The following is a 15190-nucleotide window of genomic DNA, read 5'->3' as shown; positions in this document are numbered from 1 at the left end:
AACAATATTACATGGTTGGTATGATTGTTAATATAGTGTATGTCTCCCAGACTATGCAATACAGTCCGTACAACACCTAGGCATGCTGAGTATCAAATTATCGATCTGATCTTGGGGGATATTACACAAAAAGCAATGCTCTCCGAAGTTCCGGTAGACATGTAGGAGGAGGCTGACGGGCTGCAACTCGTCGGCCAAGCATGTCCCACACGTACTCTAATGGATTCAAGTCCGGTGAGAAAGCTGGCTGGTCCATACGGGTAATATCCTCCTATTGAAGGCATTCGCTTACGATGTTTGCACGGTGAGGACGGGCGTTGTCATCCATAAATACAAATTGTGCGCCCATGGTGCCCCGAAACAAACGTACATTTTGTTCGAGAATGACATCCCGATATATTTGGCTTGTCAAAGTTCCAATTTGAACATGCAGGTCAGTTCTGGAACCCAGAATAATTCCACCCCAAACGAGTACTCCTGCACCACTGTAACGGTGTCATTCAATGATGTTTTCTTGGTTGTAACGAGTATCTTGAGCTCTCCATATGAAAGTCCGGCGAGAATCAGACTGCAAGCTAAACCTGGACTCGTCGGAAAACATCACACAAGCCCACTGTTGTGGTGTCCACAATGCATGCTCTCTACTCCAGGCTAACCGCAGGCGACAGTGAGTTGCAGTAAGTGGAATGCATCTGACAGGTCTATGAGCATATAGACCAATCTGCCCAAAGCGTCTGTACACAGTCTGCCTTGAAATTGTCGTACCAGTAGCTGAAGAGAGCTGATGAGACAAGTCTGAGGCTGTGCTCCGCCTGTTTCATTTGGCAGTAACTGCCAAATACAGGTCCTCATTCAGCGTTGTAACTCTGGGGCGACTGTGCTGTAACATCTACTCGCATTACCATAATCTTTGAGTCGTTACCAAAGCCTGGAGATGACACTCTGGGAAATTCCAAGTTCGTCTGATACTTCCAGTTGGGTACACCCACATTCCAGACGGCCGATAATTCTACCACGTAAAAAATCATCCAAATGAGACCTTTGTGTCATAACTATTCAGTTATTGCACTGAAATGCTTATAAAGCGCCTGCGAACAATTTTACTTCTTTGCCTGTATTCCTTATATATCACTCTCATCGGTGTGACATACCATCGGTGTCATCTGGTTATTTCCTTGCATATGATTCTTGAAGATGTGTGTAGTGATTTTACAGGTGATATATTTATTTTACAGTTCGATTTCCGCGTGACTCCGAATTATCCTTAATTTATGGACATGAGTGTAAATAATTTGCTATGCCATCAATCTTTTTCTGTCACATTTATTACTTCTTTTATATTAAAAAATAAGTTACAACCCATGTGTTATATGTTTACTTATATATGAGGGAATCGGAGTCGGACATTTTCCCTACCGACTCCACAGCCCTGGTACAAAGTCCGGAAGTCCAATTATCTGGAATCATCTAAAATCCGGACCTCAAAGCCATGAAAAACTTTTTTTGGCGTTCGACTTACGTATGGGATTCTCCCCCCCCCCAAAAAATAAAACATGCGGAGAGTTCTGATTCTTAATTTCACTTAACTAAATAAAATACGTTATTATTTCAGAAACAAAAATATGCTAGCATAAATTTGTGTGATCAACAATTTGGCTCTGTAGCTGCGTATTTGCTTGACATACATCTAGCAAAACATTCTACAAAGAAACATCATTGATTTTACCCCAAACTAATAATTTATATCCCTGATGCCAACCTGGCGAATCATTATTTATTACATTTGGCTTTCATCACCGCATGTTTATAAGCACATGACAACTTTTGTAATGACTCATGCAGCGATGCCCAAACAATTTTTTTAAAAAAAATATTAGTAACAGAATAGCAAATAATATGGTAAACTTTTATTTTGACTTTACGGTTGGTGGTGTTTACAGATTTAAGTTTAATGCCCTAAAAGATGTTGATGACGAAAAATTTAACAAAAATTTCTTTCCATATGCTAAAAACAGATTTTGTTAATGATATTTATAGGCCAAATGATTACAATTAGTGCTATTTGAATTAAGAATAACTGATTTGTAATTCACATAAATCCAGAACCGGTGCCAAAGCTCATATGGCCGCATCGGGTGGTGGAATTTAGGGACGTGTTTTCTGACACTGACCAGTTCCGCCAATCGAGGAGAAGGCACTACCAGATTTGAAATCATTCTGGCCATTGCGCCAGTAATCTAGGCAGTTTGGATACCTATTACTGCTTGTGTGGACTGCTGTCCTTTATTAAACACATACACTTATTAACAAAACAAAATCCATCAAGATAGAAACGTTAGTTTAACTTTGTAACTGTGTTCGTTATTAGGGTTAATTAATTAAATTTACTATAGTGGACACTATATACATTGCAGGTCATGTCCTACTCTTGATCTTGACCAGGTTCACAGACCTGTTACATCAAGCTTCTTGAGATGATGTCACTCTTCTTAAAAAGCTAATTTAGGGAAGACAGAATTTTTGGAATTTACAGAAGCACCGAGCAACAAAATTAAAGCATGACAAAATGTTTAGAATTTAGGACCTGCAGAGATTGCATCAGGCGGTAAGATATCTAGCATGGCCCTCAATAAGCCTTAAGTATATGTGGGAATTTTTTTATTCAGGACTAAGATAAGCTTTAAGCATGTGCAATAAATAAATAAATAATACAATTCAGGCTTATTTGTCTCTGTGCATGATAGAAGTAAGACAAAATTTAGCAAAACAATGTGTCCTTCATCGCAATCTCATGATAGCTGATACTGAAGCTGCTGAACTATTTGCAGATGAATTTATTGAACTCACTAATACTGAAAAGTTATCTCGACAAATTTACAAAGTTGATGAAACTGGTCTTTTCTGGCAAAATGTACCACAAGATACCTTGGCATACTATACAGAAAAAGCTCCAACTGGTGTCAATGATGCAACAATTTCATGAAATCCAGAATTCTGTTCTGCCATTAGAGTTATTCATCTTTCAATAGTTCACACAGAAGCCGGGATTTCTTAAATTCGGGATAATATTGCTTGCAGATTTCATAAATTGCTTAACAATATTTCAACACATTCTAAAAATGTGTTCTTTACATATTCGACATCTGTGAAAGATTTGCCTTTGGCAGCTACTCAATGAGCAATAAAAAACTACATTTAGTCACCAATCAGTTTGGTTCCAATTGTTTGACCAAAAAATGTAACTTGTTTCTTATACCTAGTAACTGCTTTTTTTATAATTTCACATTTCTCATCACAATTCTGAAATATGAGCCGATGTTTAGTTTGAAAACGTCTCTGCATACTTGACATGCAACATACGATGCTTTCGCAGCATAACACACCTACAGCACAATCCTTTTATTGTACAAATCCATATTTATTCATCCAACAGTCTTGAAAACTGTGAACATCAAACTTTCTTTTTTTAGCAGCCATTTGATTAATTATGCAGGTATGGAATGTCACAATATTAACACAAATAAAATACAAATTTTCACAATAAGACTAAGAACATGTCATACAGTTAAAAGTAATCTATAGGATACACGATGTGTATCAAACTAAGTTTTACTTTCGACTAAAATCATACTCAATACTTGTGTATCTGCATGACGAACCAAACGAAAGGAGAGAAAATATGCGAGTTAGAATGCCACAAAGAAGAGAGACAGGAGATTTAACTTTATCTGATAACTTTGTACAGTGTTGTAGATACCAAATATGGTATGCGCGTCATAGGTTGCTGATGCCTGATTTATACTTCTTGTTTAATTCATAAAAACAAACAATAATATAAATTTAAATAAATGTATATCTGTTTTTTGAGTTATTGAAAGGAAGGGGGATAATTGTCTGGTAATCGTTAAAGAGGAGCATGGGAAAAAAAGGTTGAAAACCACTGATATAAAATAATGAACGATCTTTTATCTGCTTTCTTACAATGTTTGCAAAGAGATATATTGAACCCTAATTTCAAAAGCAATAAATATGAAAGTTATCTCCTGTATAAAACGAGGATCCTTTATTTTTGTAAAATATTATTTTACTGAATTCCTCTAAAATAAGGAACTGTTTTACAACCAGCATTTTTGATGGCATATTGGCTGACAGAGGATTGATTTACTTGTTACAGTATTTGAATAGGAATGCTGGCTAAAGTATGAATATTTGTGATTGTACTGCCTTTGCAATACGAATACATTTAAAATCAGTAAAACTAGAAATTTCTCTTGAAAGATTGGCTACAAGAAAATAAGTATGAGGCTTTTGGATGTCACTCTCTCATGTGCATCTTACTGAAAATTGTGATGGAGTTTAGGCAATTAGCTCTTGTAAGCTAAACCTGCATTAAATTAACTTAAAAATTTGAAGAAAATGAAAGATAGAAAAATTTTAACAGGAACATACCTGTCTTCCAACACGGTCTGGTTGTGGCCATAAATTGTCATCTTCTTTCATAATTTCAGAATCTTCTATAATACGCTTCAGTTCTTCCATGACACATTTATGCACATATGCCTAGCAATTTGAAAAATAGACATGAAATTTATTTTATAATGCTAGTTTTCACAATAATTGACTACATGAAAAAAAACTGTGACTTATATTTTAGGAAAAAAACAGCCACAGAAATATTCACTATATAGCTGTTATAAATTTCTATTCTTATAAACATACTAAAGAATCTAAATTTAAATCACATTTAATAAAACTTACATACTAGCTAAAATTAAATAAATAAATGTACTATTTAAAAAAACTATGTTATCAAATAAGTGTAATTGGATGCATCTGGATTAAAAATATGCATCCAATTTCCTAAACTTGATAGCACTTTATTGTGAATATTATAACTGTATTTTCAATGCATAGTTTATTTTGCTAGTTTAAAACACATATTTTTTAAATTTAATTATATTGCTTACATCTTTAATCAATGAAAGTGCTCATGTAGCATCCTTGTAAGATAAAATCTTATTAAGAAGCCTTGGGAACAGGAAAAGATGATTTATTATTCAGAGATGCAAGAATAGTCCTTTTTCGGTGCAAGTATGACACACACACACACACACATATATATATATATTAAAAAAAAAATAATAATAATTATGGGATTTAAAAATAATTTTTGGTATAGCTACTGTTAATTCTATCTTCAATTCGATACCAAAAATTCCCTTTTCTCCTGACCCCCTTTTTTTTTTTTTTTTTTTTTTTTTTAGAAATCTCTTCACAGTCACTTTCCATCATCAACATTAACACAAAAAGCTTTGCCTAAAGTACACATAACATTACTGATGTTGAGGTAAAATAATTACTATCAACTTATATGGCTTTTCATACTCAGCCACTTACTGAGACACTGTTCCAACTCTTAAAAATGCAGCTGTAGATAGAGTTTTCAAGTGCTTAAGTGCATAAGGACAACTGAAGATTTTACATCTTCTCTTGTCTGCTAAAAATGGAGAACATTTTGTTCTAAAATTTCGAAACACCAATTTCATACTCCCTGGATTCTGTGACTAAAGACAGATGTCCACCCTTGCTACACTACTTTAGAGCAAAAATCAGTTTTCAGCAGTGGTTCGATCTAATCTTTATCATGAGCTTTTGCAAATGACACCTGAAATTCAGGATAATTTCTTAGTCCAAATGCTGACAGCTCATGATATTTAGAGGCTTGACTGCTTTTAATACCTTGATTTCAGAATAAGCAATATAGTTATCTATAATAACAATGATTTTTCACATCTCATTTTGAAATCCCTCATCTAACTCTTTGATTGCTTCTAGTCAAAGTGCGGCAGTCATTTATACTTTATTTACTTCTCCACTTCACACAGAGACTTCTCATATTTTTATGGCACCCTTATATGAAATATTTGTTAAGACAAGAGACTTGTATGTCAGTACCAGATACATTTATATCAGATGGTACAGTTATCTGATCTCAACTTTTCTGCCTGTGTGACATTTTCCAGAAGAGAAAGATAATGTATCTTCTAGTGAAAGGCAAAAGAATAACTTCATTTATAATTTAATACATTGGAAGTTTGATAACAATAAATAATAGTAAAATATTTTTCAGAATACCATTTCCCTATTCTTCTATGGTAGCATTATCTACTGATACTAGTTCTCTACAAACCTACTTAGAAGAAAGCCTATGTCTTTTATTCAAGTATCCTTGATTCTTCTTGGTTTTTAAATTCTTTTGTCTTTCAAGCGTCTTTTTAAAATACCTCGTATGGACACATTTTCAGCTGTGATTCTGCCAACTACAGCTGAAAATTTTTAACAAATTGTGGTACTCTTCTGTTATCGAAGACTAGATTCAGAAATGTGTGTATGCATGAATGCACGTAAATGTGTGTGTATAGACATATATACATGCATATATGAAAACATATATCCATATACAGTCAAAAGTCGTTAATCCGGACTCGTCGGGACTTCAGTGATTCCGGAATATAGATCATCAGTTTAAATCTGGTAAGATAGCATGCAGAAATTATAAAATTAAAAATATGAAACCGTAATTTATGAAATAAAGAACAATTATGATCTAAAGGGTATCAAAATTTACAAAAAAAAAAAAAAAAAAAAAAGTTTAATATTTATTTGTTTACTTTATTAAACATTTCTTTCAATGTAAGTTGTTTAAGTTGCTTCGTTTTTTATGTGATAATACATTCTCTTTAATTCTATAAACAGACATAATTTCTTGTTCAGTTACAAAGTTACACTGTTCAAGTCCTATAATTGCTGTGTCTACTGACTAATTAGTCAATCGAAATTTTTTCGTTTTCAATAACCTCTATCACTTTCTTCGCTATCGGAAGCGGATTATAATGACGAGGAATTTGATTTAAATCATATCAAAGACGGAGTACATCGAGATGAAATACTACATTTAGTAAGGAATTATAAGCCAAATAAAATAAAAACATCTGCCCTGAAGATAAGGATAGTGCTGACAGATCAACTTCCAATTCATTGCGCGCTGCGGCGTTAAAGATAAACAAACGTTAAAGTTTAGATAAACAAAGGATATGCCTTTATCCATTTTTTGCAGCAATTTCACTTTTTGTTTAATGGACTTCGAAACATACTTTCGCTTTGTAGATCCTTTACATGTTAGTAAATATATATCAGAAATTCTATTTGGCATAATCGAAAGTTCAAGCTTACTTTCATAAAATTGCTCTAACAGTCTGCAAAAAATAATAAGCTGGATCCAATTCGAAGATTAAGGAACAACGCAATCTGCAACATTAACTAAAATAGATAATTAGGTAATTTTAGCTTAGCTTATACCGTCCGTTATACATTAAACGCACATTCGTAAACGTATTTTGCGCACGTGCACACGCATATTCGCAGCAGTAAAGGTCTTACGTCGACACGACGCAAGCGCAGAAAGTTTGTAGCTTTGAGGTCCGAATTATAGATCATTCCGGATTATGGGTGTCCGAATTAACGACTTTTGACTGTATACAGGCAAATTGACATACATTTTCTAATCCAGTCGTGATAACAGAATACCCAAATGTTTCCTCTTTCATTTGTTCCCAGTAAACAATGTTTCAGTTTTTCTTTGGTACTTACGGAAAATCATATTGACCACAAGAGATGGTACCAATCGTGCCAAAGCGATACAAGAAGAAAACCCTCTATTCTTATTTTCCCTTCAAAATTTATTATATTATCATTTAATTATATATAATTTTTCCTTAAAATTTTCCATTATTTTTTAATAAGGAGATATACTGTAAAAGCAATTATTTATGCTAGGTTTTAATTTTTGCAAGAAAATATAAGTCTTGCGAAATACTTTTTTTCGCTATTTAAAAGCATGCTCTTCTGTAGAAGGCAGGTCCCAAATTTTAATAATTTTTTTTTTTTTTTTTTCAAAAATGCAAAATAGAGGGTGAAAAAAGGAGTCTTTACTTAAGAATAATAATTATTCAAGTGTAATCACGGTTACATCAAACCCAGCGTGTTTGGAGAAGACTTTTCTTTATAAGGCAAAAATGGTTGACGGGATTTCCCGTAAGTACCTTTTCTTTGGATATGAGAATGTTATCCAAAGATATTCTTGTCATACTGTGTGTTTTGGCAAATGCTACTTTGGATATTCCATATTTCTTCCAATATTCCAATACATAAAATATTTTAAGTTTTCCACCTGATATACTCAAAAGCATTTTTGTCATGACTTTTTTTTTTTTGAGAAACAAATATTATACTTTACAGCATCTCCTTGGGACTTAAGGAGAAATTATTGCTTGAGTTCAGGAACTATATTTTGAGAAATGCAGGAGAAATAAAACTGCTTATAACACAAAAATCTAAAAACCCATACTCCCATTTCTAGAATAGTGAATAACTATACTTCATTTACAATATCCTACCCCTTCAAGCAATATGCTAAAGACCTTTCAGGGAACTGGTACGGAAGTCATTAAAATCTGCAAACCCTGCTTGGGTGCCAAGTGATAAGATTAAAACAGGAGCTGAAAATAAATTTCGAAAACATTCATTTTACTCTCTACAGATCCAAGTATCTGGTCTTTGTTTTCTTGACTGATAAATGGTAACTGATTTGATGGATAAAAAAAATAAGAATTTAGCCTAGTTTGGAACAAAAAATAAACCTACTTTCATTCAGGTGAATCAATATTTTGTTCATAATACAAATTTGAATATGATTGATAACCAGCATCAGTAACTGAAATGTTAATTACAATTACACATTACATGGAAATTAAAGAAGATTTGGTTTGGACCCAAACATTATGATTATGCAGTAAACAAACTAATATCTGGATGACTTTTTAGCAAGATCTGGTTGCTTACCAAAATAAAATCCTCTAAAAATTGCATTATGAAAGGAGAAATTAAACATTTATATATTATTATTTATTTTAAAAAACAAAATTAAAATGCAAACAAGCCTATGTTCTTAATTTCAAACTACAGAATTTGAAATAAACTCCGAGAAGTAAATAGTACTTCTGATGCATTTTCATTTATCTTTACTTTTTTTAACTGTAGCCAAGTTTCAGCAAGATACTTGGTGACAAATTCTAAAACAACAAACTGCTGACTAAAATTAAATAAACCAATGAAATGCAGTAAAAAACTATTACTGTTCAGGGGAAAAGGATACCTTAATAAAAAATAAATCATATTTTTAATTCTTTTAACATAGCCCACCAACCTTGAAATATTAAAAACTGGGAGCTTCTGTTTTCGAGTTGCACAAGGGCATAATTAAAAAAAAAGAAAAAGGCTTAAATTCATTTTACAATGCATGATTTTGGTTATTCAACTGATGTAAAATATATTAATATTTAATTAGATATTCTAAATTCTTACATTTTTCACCTAATTTCATCTTGTAATTTTCTTGCACTGTTAAACTGAGAAAATCCAGAGTAGGGAACATTTTAATTTTTTTGCTTTTGTTACACTTGAACTTATGAAAGTCTATAATTAATATTATTGCGTGGAGAAACTTAATAGTGTACCATATAGTGATATAAAGCAAAATTAAGTATAGATATAAAAAGCAGTTAAATAGTGGTTGAATTTTCATATAAAGTTCTACAATTGTCTACAGTAGATTAAAGACAATTCAGATAAAACAAAATATAGTAAGAAAAATTATGCCGAAGATCATTAGGAGTGGAAGAATCATGTTTGTATAATTTAAGATTCCTTCTTCATTAATTGAATAAATTTTATTCATTGTTGAGAAACACTTCATTAGTAAAAGCTAATAGTTAAAAACTGGGAGATTTGGTGATCTGCTGGGGGACCTGATACAAAGCTGACAGTCTTCCAGTAAAACCAAGACAGCTGACAGCTATGCTTTCGATTCTAAATCATGAAGATTGTTATTTGTTGCACTACCGAGTCTAGAAAATAAATGGGAATTACATTTACAACTTACAATATATTCAATTGTAATTAAAAAAAGAAAAATTCTAAATGCACCATATGAGCCAACCATCTGGAAAACAGAATTATATAACTTGATAGTTCCCTCCCCAAGCTGACAATTATTTATATTATGGGTCATAAAAAGATTGCATTAAAAATAAAAGAGTTAATCATCATATTAATTGTTACACTAATTACAATTACTTCCTTTTCCAGAAGAATAATGTATGAAGATGTATGAAATGGGCTACTAAATATTCAGATGGTATTGTATTAAATACACAATAATTCTTTGTAAACTAAAAGGTTTTACATACATATATATGTATAAAAACACATATATATGCGGGGGGGGGAGGATCTTTCATCATCAAACATGAATGAAATGTAATAAAAAAAAATTATACAACCCAATGAAATGAATTATTAGTTTCGGCTGATCTTTGGAATATGGTAACTCGAAGTTTGGCGACATTTTGGAGGCGATAAAGGTTACTACCTAGGACTTTGGTAATAATGTGAGAAGTACTCAGTTCCGATTACGCATTATTTTGTGTGAGGGAAATGAGAGATCATGAGGTATGTCATGTGACATTAATGGACGAATTACAGTTCTTTAATCGGAAAAGGGGGGAAATCTGGAAAAAATATGGAAATTTTGTATTTAGCTTTATTCTGTGTTGTGTGAAACACTGTTGGTTAATTTTTGGATCCTATGGCCCTAACTAAAGTGAATTCGAAATGGGTATTTAGTGGGATTGAAAGGGGAGTAATAAGTGTTTTTTTAAGGTTGTGCAAGATAGAAGTAAAGATGTTTTATTAAGTTATTTATTTTACCTGGTACCTTGCTGTGAACTATAAGTATGATTTTAAAGATTCTGAAACAGGCACACATAGGCTTGCTTTTTATTTAGCGGACGAAATAAGAAAAGTTTATCGGCCACGTAATCAAGATTCTGAAGAAGATTAGGTAAGTTAGTACTTTTAACTATTTGAGGATGTTATTTTTATGCATTGTTCTAAATGTAAGGAGTAAATAAAGTAATATGGTATTATTGGAAAACTGTTATTAGCAATGTTTTAGTTTAAAGTAATTAGGATTGTAAGCTAATTTTTATTAATTTAATGTTTGTGCTTATTTATATTTTAAGTAGTGTTTTTGAATTTAATAATATTTTACTTAAATGATAGTTATTTTGTGAATTATATGTTTGTAGGAATTTGGTATACGTTTCAGTGGACGTAAACGTGCATGGAAATAATTTAAATATTTGACACTAAGTATTTGTAACCATTTGTAATGTTTGAGGTATGAATTCGTTGGTGACGTTTATAATATAATAGATAATTTAGAGGTAAAAGTTTTTGGATATTTTATTTATTTTATACGTGGAAATGTTCATCTTTGGAAAGGGTAAATACTTTTTCGCGATCAGGTAATTTCATATATGTTCTTTTTACCGGATTTAAAGATTCACAAAATTTTCATGCATTTTCATGAAATTTTTCTAATTTATGAGAAAAAGCAGTGTACATGGATATAGTGAAGAGTGTGCGCAATGCCATTTTTGTGCAATTCTGGGATTTTTTTTAAGTAAAAATAAGTCGACGTGTACATGGTTTAGTGATATTTTAATTAAATGATAGTTATTTTGTGAATTTTATGTTTGTAGGAATTTGGTATATGTTTCAGTTAAAGTAAACGTGCATGGAAATAATTTAAATATTTGACACCAAGTATTTATAACCATTTGTAATGTTTGCGGTATGAATTCGTTGGTGACGTTTATAATAGATAATTTAGAGGTAAAAGTTTTTGGATATTTTATTTATTTTATACGTGGAAATGTTCATCCTTGGAAAGGGTATATACTTTTTCGCGATCAGGTAATTTCATATACATGCTTTTTACCGAGTTTAAAGATTCACAAAATTTTTTTGCATTTTTGTGCAAATTTTTGTAATTTATGAGAAAATAGCAGTGTAGATGGATAAAGTTAAGAGTGTGTGCAATGCCATTTTTGTGCAATTCTGGGTTTTGTTTAAAGTAAAAATAAGTTGACGTGTAAATGGTTTATGTGTATGTGCTATTCTGAAAAACGCGCAAGGAGTTTGCGATTGTGCACTTTTTCCCAATTCTGCAGTTAATATTTGTCATGATTAAGCAGTTTTGTTACATAAAATTTCTAGCATAAGTGTAATTCGGTTAATAGATTGTTGGAAAAAGTGTTCAGTAAGTAAAAAGAAAAGAAACATGGGTACTTTTCCGTTATGCCGACGCAAGTGATAAAGTCGCCAATAATGGTACAACCGATGCCAAACGGAATATTCTCACTGGTAACCTTTTACGCCTCATTTTCGAAACAAGTCGCAGCTTTTTCTTATCAGATTGATTGTTTCTTTCAATACTGGCATATAATTACATAGGATTTTTATCAGATAGTACAGTTTTATGTCTAAGGCTATTTTCGATAATTAAGTCAATTAGGATGCAATCACAGCGCTTACCCGAAGCCGAAAATATAGAAAAGGTAAAGTCAAGGGTTAAATTCATCAATTCTAATGAGAATGCATTAGCGAAGTAAAGCACTGCAGTTTTACATAATTTCTGAGTAAGCTATTCGTACGAATTGAAATATTTCTTGCATATAAACTTGTGTTCCAAATTCAGATTTAACTTGAAATTAACGTAGATAATTACTGAGAGCATTAGATTTTTGTAGAGTAGTTTACATGAGATGAGATCACTTGGGTCACGTGATATGAACCGGTGAATCAGGATGTTGAACCATGAAAGCATAGTAAATTCTTAAATTAATGTCTTTTTACTAATTTATTGTCTTCATTTATTGGCTTTTTATAAAATTTTAAGCGATATTAAAATGTTTATGCCTTCAAAATAAAAAATTCTTAGAACTAACATTTTTTTAAATATTTTTTATGTGTATACTGTATGTTGTCGCCAATAAAGTCTGCTTGGCGAGATTTGTGCCGGCGAAACGGAAAAGTACCGAAACATGTCTTTAGGGGGCGAAAAAAAAATAGAGGGTTGCTGTAGCAGAGTTGGTCGCCAAATTTTCGCCAAGTTACTATAATCCAAAGATCAACATCCAAAGATCAACCTTAGTTTTCTTTAGAGACCAAATCTTAGAAAATGCACAAAATGGAAAAGAAATAAGGCTTTTTTATTCTCTAATTGGTATCCAGGATCAAATCTTCAGGTAACTGTAAACTTCCTCAGTGAAAGAATTTCTAGCCGTTAAAATGGTTGCCTGCAGTGTGCCATGAAGTTTTAGTGGCTCCAGTGTAGAATTGGGTGTCCCTTCGATTAGCGACAATTTTTTGTAAAATTTTGGCTATGAAATCGTATTTCTGGTTACCATGATAGTGTAACTTTGCTTTAGCATCCTGATTTTTTTTAAACAAAAATAGATTGATGTGTACATGGACAAATTTAAACAGTGCGCAATGCCTAGTTTGTGCAATTCTAGGATGTTTTTTTAAGTGAAAACAGATCGATGTGTACATGGACACACAGTTTATGCAATTCTTTGACTTTGATTTTGGTTTTGTGTAGCGGACATCTTGAAATTGTGTCTTCCTGACGCCGATCTTGCCATCAAAAAGGAATCCCCAAAAAACAAGGGGCACCCAATTGTAAGCTTTTACCGTTTTAGTAGAGTCACATTATCAATAGACATTGTAGAAGAATGATTTCCCAAGACATAATTTTAAGACCAGCTAAAAACTTAAAAATTTTGGTTTTTTATATGAAGCAATAATTCTTAAGAATCACCATGTTTCAATATTAAAATAAAAAATTAACAAAAAAGAGCAATAGAATAATACAACTGGACTGATTTTGTACAGCAAAAATACAAAATAACACTCACTTCTTTTCTGATCATCGTATCATTTTTATAGTTGGAGTTGTTAGCATACCTCAACTTTCCTAAAAAACAGCCACATTTCAGAATTAAAACACATGCATTAATTGAAAATTAGATGCAACTCTTACAGAAGATTAACAAAATGGGTACTTACCGTCCGGTCTAAATTCAAATTCCAAAAATTCATGGCCAAATTTCCCTCTATGACCAACATAATAACGAAGATAGAAATCTGTTGACGACATTCTTATGAACAAGAGACAATTCACAATTATAAAAGTATTCACAATGATATATAACACAACTCGAAATTGACAGACTTTGTTGTAATAACGGTTTAAACAGTTGAAGTCTGAGTTGTTTCTTTGGCTTGTTGGCGTATTTATTTTTGAGCGAATGCATTTGTTCTTCCGTGTAATATTAAAAAGAGTTTTCGAAAGGTCAACTAAATATATGTTTGACTATGATAAAGATAAATAATTAAGATGTAATTAAAATTTATCAAAGTAGTTTTCTCGGTAGCTTTGTAGTTTTTTTAAATACTGTTGCAACACAGATTTTAATAACTAATTGTAGTTCTTAAAATTAAGGAAAAAGAAAATTTATAAGGAATAATGCATTCAGATTTTATTAAGATTTGAAATTCTTAAGTTGTAGTGTTCGAAAAGTGTTTAGTGTTTAGTTGTTTTACGACGGCTCATGTTTACAACATGGCAGCTGTCTGCTGAAGATGATTGAATTAAGTTGACAATCGAACTATTACTTCTTGTTATAGCGTTGTTGGTTGATTTGTAAATATGTACTTTACAGTTGGATGGCCTAAATATCTAGAACGTCAAAACATTAATTGTTTGCCCATATCTGTGTTTTGTAATAGAGATCGTACACTTTTTGGTGTTTTAACTGAAGACAGTATTAGTATTTGGTATATAAGGGTATGCTAATATTAACACTGTTTTATTACATTTATTTTCATATAATTTCAAGTATTATAAAATATTATTTCAGATGTCAATCAATTGAATTATCGAAATTAAATCTTGGTGTTAAATCTATTTAATACGTCTCGTAATCCTCATATTTCTTTACGAAATTAATTTTTTTGGTTTAATCCTAGTATCCGGTGCACATGGAATTTGGCGACATTATGATGAGCAGTAAACGGGACATATACGATGAGTAGTTAAACGGTCATTTTGGTGTTCGCGATAATTTTCAAAATCGCTCTAAGGCTGCACCATATACTAGGATTTCACAATTTTTTTTACATTACTTACTAATACGTGTGCCAGTTCAGAAGTTTATGTGTG

General features: G+C 31.9%; 2 protein-coding genes across 4 annotated transcripts in view; one reads left to right on the top strand and one right to left on the bottom strand.

The window, feature by feature from the left end:
- Positions 1-14246, bottom strand: part of mago (mago, exon junction complex subunit) — a 32068-nt gene extending 17822 nt beyond the window's left edge. The window contains exons 1-3 of the mRNA XM_035353444.2: positions 14035-14246; positions 13884-13942; positions 4450-4560 (exon numbers count right to left, since the gene is read on the bottom strand). Coding sequence (XP_035209335.1) covers positions 4450-4560; positions 13884-13942; positions 14035-14125 — 261 coding nt within the window. The 5' untranslated portion in view covers positions 14126-14246. The remainder of the gene's footprint in view (positions 1-4449; positions 4561-13883; positions 13943-14034) is intronic.
- Positions 14247-14583: 337 nt separating this feature from the next.
- The window catches only part of Rich (Guanine nucleotide exchange factor subunit Rich), a 153066-nt gene continuing 152459 nt past the window's right edge, over positions 14584-15190 (top strand). For 2 of the 3 annotated variants that reach the window (XM_035353446.2, XM_035353445.2), the window contains exon 1: positions 14585-14815. In XM_035353446.2, the coding sequence (XP_035209337.1) occupies positions 14678-14815 (138 nt within the window). In that variant the 5' untranslated portion in view covers positions 14585-14677. Of the gene's footprint in view, positions 14816-15190 lie in introns of all 3 variants that reach the window. The other variant, XM_085810847.1, reaches the window with a different exon arrangement.

Source organism: Stegodyphus dumicola, chromosome 2 (genome assembly GCF_044657685.1).
Source record: "Stegodyphus dumicola isolate Sdum_Otavi_A_Nest chromosome 2, ASM4465768v1".
Classification (NCBI taxonomy): Eukaryota; Metazoa; Arthropoda; class Arachnida; order Araneae; family Eresidae; genus Stegodyphus; species Stegodyphus dumicola.
This window is presented reverse-complemented; position numbering and strand designations above follow the sequence as displayed.